The following is a 6,854-nucleotide window of genomic DNA, read 5'->3' as shown; positions in this document are numbered from 1 at the left end:
TATCATGTGTATTATCATGCATATCATGTGTATTATCATGCATATATGTGTATTATCATGCATATCATGTGTATTATCATGTATATCATGTGTATTATCATGTTTATCATGTGTATTATCATGCATATCATGTGTATTATCATGTATATCATGTGTATTATCATGCATATCATGTGTATTATCATGTATATCATGTGTATTGTCATGCATATATGTGTATTATCATGTGTATTGTCATGCATATATGTGTATTATCATGTGTATTATCATGCATATCATGTGTATTATCATGTATATCATGTGTATTATCTTGTGTATTATCATGCATATCTACCGCTGGAGAGATGTGTGTTCATACCTCACTGGTGTTGCAGATGTCACCTAGCGTTGAGCCGCAAGCTTTCCCCGGTGTGGCGTTCCATGGGATAATCCCTGTTTCGACACACAGAGTCAACGATCACACACACTGCACTGATTTCCAGGGAATGCCTGAATTGATTAAATGTAAACCTTAAATGCAACGCAAGTCGTTTCCGATTAAAGTGACATTATCTGTCAGGGTTTGAAATGAACTTTTTCACTCACCGGACAATTTGGCTACTAAATTTTTAAATTACCGGCCATTCAGAACTTCTACTGGCCAAAAAAATAGATTAATAAATTAATAAACTAAATTACACGTGAAACTCGAAAAATGAGAATATGGTGCAAAAGTTCATTTATTTCAGTAATTCAACTTAAAAGCTGAGACTAATATATTATATAGACTCATTACATGCAAAGTGAGATATTTCAAGCCTTTATTTGTTATAATTGTGATGATTATGGCTTACAGCTTATGAAAACCCCACATTCAAAATTAGAATATTGTGAAAAGGCTTTCATATCTGTAAGCCATAATCATCAAAATTATAACAAATAAAGGCTTGAAATATCTCACTCTGCATGCAAACTTTTGCACAATATTCAAATTTTTCGAGTTTCACCTGTATCTACGTTACATGTTATATATATATGAAATAAAAATTGGATTTCATACATTGATTTCTTATTCAAAAATCCTGTCATCCAGCATCTCCTCTTCCTCTTTCATCCTCATCACCAAACATGTGTTTATGTGCACAGATCAGTACAGCACACAGAACATCGAAACATGTCGGATGCTGGAAAATAACAATGTCTTTTCTGTTCACCAAATGCTTTTTAATATTCGCTATTGCTTCAATGCAAGTGAACAAGCGCGCCGTTATGTGTTGTGTAGTGACGTGTGTGTTCAAGTAAGCCAGAAATGAGCAGATTCTGCAATACGCTGTATTTAATATATCATGAGGATCACGATATATTAAAGATCAAGTAAAACGCCATATTGCCGTGATTTGACAGCGTTACCCGCCACAGTTGATTTTTACCCAGATTTGGCGAGTGTTAAAGGAGTAGTTCACTTTAAAAAAAACTTTTGCTGATAATTTACACACCCCCATGTCATCCAAGATGTCCATGTCTTTCTTTCTTCAGTCGAAAAGAAATTAAGGTTTTTGATGAAAACATTCCAGGATTTTTCTCCATATAATGCACTTTACTGGGCAGCAAACGGTTCAAGGTCCAAAAGACAGTTTCAGTGCAAACTGTTCAAAGGGCTTTAAACGACACCAGACGATGAATAAGGGTCTTATCAAGCGAAACGATCGCTCATTTAAAAAATAAATAACAAAGTTTAAGTTTAATAATGTCAAATGCCCGCCTTGCTCTGTTCTGTGATGCACGTTTGTTTCGAGTCATTTGGTTCATTTAACGACCGAAATGAACGAATTGACTCGGAAAAAGATTTGTTCATTTTGATGAACGAGTTCGAACAGGAGAGTCACACAGAACAGAGCGAGGCGAGCATGTGAGCTTATAAAACTTAAACTTTGTTATTTCTTTTTTAAATAAGCGATCGTTTCGCTTGATAAGACCCTTATTCATCGTCTGGAATCGTTTAAAGCCCTTTGAACAGTTTGCACTGAAACTGTCTTTTGGACCTTGAACCGTTTGCTGCCCAGTAAAGTGCATTATATGGAGAAAAATCCTGGAATGTTTTCATCAAAAACCTTAATTTCTTTTCGACTGAAGAAAGAAAGACATGGACATCTTGGATGACATGGGGGTGAGTAAATTATCAGCAAAAGTTTTTTTAAAAGTGAACTACTCCTTTAAAGGGTTAGTTCACCCAAAAATGAAAGTTCTGTCAGTAATGACTCGCCCTCATGTTGTTCAACCCCGTAAGATTTTCGTTCATCTTCAGAACACAAATTAAGATATTAATAAGAACGTAGGCTCACTTTTGGTCATGTGTGTGATGCGTGTGATAATGGCCAATAGTGAGCCTGCGTGTGACGACACAGAAGCGCTGCGCTGTTACACTACGAGAACTCACTCGAGGCCCACAGAGAAGAACATGAAGAGTTGAATAAAGTCGTTATTTTTGTTTGTTTTTTGCGCACAGAAAGTATTCTAGTCGCTTGATAAACTTGAGGTTGAGCCGCTGTCGTCACCTTGACTATTTTAACGTTGTCTTTAATAACTTTCTGGGCCAGTTTCAATCCCTTAGAAGCCTATGGAGGAGTGATCCAGCTCTCAGATTTAATCAAAAATATCTTAATTTGTGTTCTGAAGATGAACGAAGGTCTTACGGGGTTGAACAACATGAGGGAGAGCAATTACTGACAGAACTTTCATTTTTGGGTGAACTACCCCTTTAAAGTCAAACCCTGCTGCCGATATCTTAGAGGACCCGATGAGAACACACTGGATGCGGAGCGTGTTGGCGTACCGTACTGACGCACATCCACGCAGATGCTGTCGATGGACGTGAGGTTGGCCACCGGCGAGCGCATGGCGGCGCAGGTCGACCACATGTTGTAGAACAGGAACACGGGAACCGCTGAGAAGCCGAAGACACCGAGCCACGCGATTCCCAGGACATACGTCAGGAACACGAACTGAGAGAGAGACATTTAACAATCAACTCTTGAACAGGATCATGTGACACTGAAGACTGGAGTAATGATGCTGAAAATCACAGGAATAAATTGCACTTTACTGTATATTGACATAGAAAACAGATGATTTACACTGGAGTAATATTACACTGTTTTACTGTATTTTTGATCATTGTGTTGATTAAAGCCTTAAAGTTTAAAAGGTGAAATTTCCTGTAATATCATCAAGACATTAAAAAGACAATAACTAGAATGGTTTCAGACTCCACAGCGACTCTATGGGATATAATTAATAATTTCTGAACTACACTGGACTCTTTATAAAGTCTTGATGTAGTTTCAGGCTCTACTAGAACAGGTTTTCCTGCTTGAATGTTGATTATTCTCCTCATATTCTCCATTTTTGCGGCTCCTCTCTTCCCAGTCTGTCAGTAACGCTCTGTTTACTTCCTGTCTCTATGAAGCCCCTCCTCCTGAAAGCACACTGTGCTCTGATTGGTCGGCTGGAGCAGTGTGTTGTGATTGGTCGAGCGCTTCGAGTGTGTTTGGGAAATGTCCCGCCCCTTTCCATAACCGCCAGTTTAACACACTACTGACTAACTCAACCAGGCCCCGCCCCTTTATTCTGTGCATTAATTATTATAATGAGGAATATTGTGACGTGTTCGTTCCCGGGAGAAATTCAAGATACAGTGGAGGCGTTTCAGGAGTTCAGGAACACTGACACTGATATAGAGGAGAACTGGAGCTTAAGAGAGGAACACTGAAGAGAGGAACAGAAGCCGAGTATACGGTACCATCCCACTGATGCAGCGTCCGCACACGGTGGTCTTGAACTCGTTGTGGAGCTCCTTCACGGCGCTGGTGGTGTAAAAGCCCTCGGCGAGGAGGATGATGCCGTACAGGAAGAAGAAGGAGGCGATGCCGTAGATGACGTACTGCATGAGCTGGACTCTGGAGGACAGCAGAGAGAGGGAACAGATGTCACTGCGCGGAATCTATTTCAAAAAGGTTTGTAGACAAACTTTAAGTTGGCTTGAAAAATCCAAGCCAGAAAGATTAAAGTCGTTTTAAAAGCTTGAAGGTTTTTAGTTTTAATAAGTTTAAGTTTTTATTACTTACTAAGATAGATAGATAGATAGATAGATAGATAGATAGATAGATAGATAGATAGATAGATAGATAGATAGATAGATAGATAGATAGATAGATAGATAGATAGATAGACAGACAGACAGACAGACAGACAGATAGATAGATAGACAGATAGATAGATAGATAGACAGATAAAGAGAGAGATAGAGAGACAGATAGATAGATAGATAGATAGATAGATAGATAGATAGATAGATAGATAGATAGATAGACAGATAGATAGATAGATAGATAGACAGATAAAGAGAGAGATAGAGAGACAGATAGACAGACAGACAGACAGACAGACAGATAGATAGATAGATAGATAGATAGATAGATAGATAGATAGATAGATAGATAGATAGTAGGGCTGTAACGATACACCAAACCCACGATTCGATTCGTATCACGATTTTTGACCCACGATTCGATTCGTATCGCGATTCTATCACGGGGGCGGGGCTTGAGGGGGCGGGGCTTGTGGTGAAAAAGATTTTGAGAGAAGAAAAAAAAATACCGGTATTTTTATTAAATAACATTAGGAAAAACCTGTATAATCTAAACACCAAAGAACAATAACAACTATGCAAATTACTAAACTATACTAGGCAGTGTAGGCTGCTGCTTTTGGGTTGTGTTCTGTACTCCAACTAAATTGATTTCGGGATGGTGCCGTAGGATATGCATCTGCATGTTGGACTTGTTAATTTATTATTAAATTATTAATTTAATGCACTTTCTGAGAATTTATATTTCAAGTTTTGGCTGCAAATTTCACGTCCATAATGCTGAAATTGCCAAATTAAATAATTTATCCTCAACTAGTTTTGTGGTGTAGGTCTACGTATTTTATAATGTTAACTTCAAATAATACTAATAGTAATTTAAAGATGTGGTAGTTCTGGACAGGAAGGATAACTCTGGGAGTTGGAAGGGGTGTGATCGCGATTCTGCCTTCTCACATCGCGATACAGGATCGTGGACCTGAGTATCGCGATTTCGATTTTATATCGCGTATCGTTACAGCCCTAATAGATAGATAGATAGATAGATAGATAGATAGATAGATAGATAGATAGATAGATAGATAGATAGATAGATAGATAGATAGATAGATAGATAGATAGATAGATAGATAGATAGATAGATAGATAGACAGACAGACAGACAGACAGACAGACAGACAGACAGACAGACAGACAGACAGACAGATAAAGAGAGAGATAGAGAGACAGACAGATAGATGGATGTATAGACAGACAGATAGATAGATAGACAGACAGACAGACAGACAGACAGATAGATAGATAGATAGATAGATAGATAGATAGATAGATAGATAGATAGATAGATAGATAGATAGATAGATAGATAGATAGATAGATAGATAGATAGATAGATAGATAGATAGATAGACAGACAGACAGACAGACAGACAGACAGACAGACAGACAGACAGACAGACAGACAGACAGATAGATAGACAGATAAAGAGAGAGATAGAGAGACAGACAGATAGATGGATGTATAGACAGACAGATAGATAGATAGACAGATAGATAGATAGATAGATAGATAGATAGATAGATAGATAGATAGATAGATAGATAGATAGATAGATAGACAGATAAAGAGAGAGATAAAGAGAGAGATAGAGAGACAGACAGACAGACAGACAGACAGATAGATAGATAGATAGATAGATAGATAGATAGATAGATAGATAGACAGATAAAGAGAGAGATAAAGAGAGAGATAGAGAGACAGACAGACAGACAGACAGATAGATAGATAGATAGATAGATAGATAGATAGATAGATAGATAGATAGATAGATAGATAGATAGACAGATAAAGAGAGAGATAGAGAGACAGACAGACAGACAGACAGACAGACAGACAGATAGATAGATAGATAGATAGATAGATAGATAGATAGATAGATAGATAGATAGATAGATAGATAGATAGATAGATAGATAGATAGATAGATAGATAGATAGACAGATAGATAGATAGATAGATAGATAGATAGATAGATAGATAGATAGATAGATAGATAGATAGATAGATAGATAGATAAAGAGAGAGATAGAGAGACAGACAGACACATTTCTTCAATGAGCTCATTGTTTTCTGCATTAAATTATTACATTGTTTAAATTAATCCCTTTACGTAACTGTGATTTGTATTTGCACATTTCTGAAATGCATAACTCAGTCAGTCTCTGATATCAGATCACTGTAAACTGTAATGTGGACTCGTGCACTTCTGTAAAGCTGCTGTGAAACGACATGTGCTGTGAAAAGCGCTATATGAATAAATATGAATAGAGTTGAACATCGAGGTGATTCTCTCGTTGAGGCTCAGCGTCGTTAGAGGAACCCTCGTCACCGCTTTAATTCAGTCTCACGACGGAGGACAGAACTGATGTGAAGCGCTGATAAATCACCAGCAGATGTCATATTAAGAGATGAATTCGTATCTCAAGACAGATATAATAAACCATGATCCAGTGAGATTCATTCATGTTGAATGATCAGGTAAATTTCAAGAAAATACATTTAATTCCCAGGAGAATCTGATGTAACCCGTGACACTGAGACACGAGCTGCTAGAAATCAACATCTCTATTATCGTCCCATGAGGCTTTAAAGTCCCCCTTAAAACTCATCTCTGATTTTTCTTTTAAATTAATATTTTAATAGTTTAACAACACATTTGCATATTCACGC

The 6,854-nt window shown here is 37.4% G+C and overlaps 1 protein-coding gene across 2 annotated transcripts in view; it reads right to left on the bottom strand.

Annotated features, from left to right (window-relative positions):
* Positions 1–303: 303 nt before the first annotated feature.
* The window catches only part of LOC130075970 (neuronal membrane glycoprotein M6-b-like), a 57,583-nt gene continuing 51,032 nt past the window's right edge, over positions 304–6,854 (bottom strand). For both annotated transcript variants that reach the window (XM_056240838.1, XM_056240837.1), the window contains exons 3-5: positions 3,779–3,935; positions 2,813–2,981; positions 304–432 (exon numbers count right to left, since the gene is read on the bottom strand). In XM_056240838.1, the coding sequence (XP_056096813.1) occupies positions 353–432; positions 2,813–2,981; positions 3,779–3,935 (406 nt within the window). In that variant the 3' untranslated portion in view covers positions 304–352. The remainder of the gene's footprint in view (positions 433–2,812; positions 2,982–3,778; positions 3,936–6,854) is intronic.

The sequence above is a fragment of the Rhinichthys klamathensis genome, unplaced genomic scaffold, assembly GCF_029890125.1.
Source record: "Rhinichthys klamathensis goyatoka isolate OS25496 unplaced genomic scaffold, OSU_Roscu_1.1 h1tg000614l_1, whole genome shotgun sequence".
Classification (NCBI taxonomy): Eukaryota; Metazoa; Chordata; class Actinopteri; order Cypriniformes; family Leuciscidae; genus Rhinichthys; species Rhinichthys klamathensis.
Note: the sequence above shows the minus strand (reverse complement) of the source record. Positions and strands in the feature narration are given on the sequence as shown.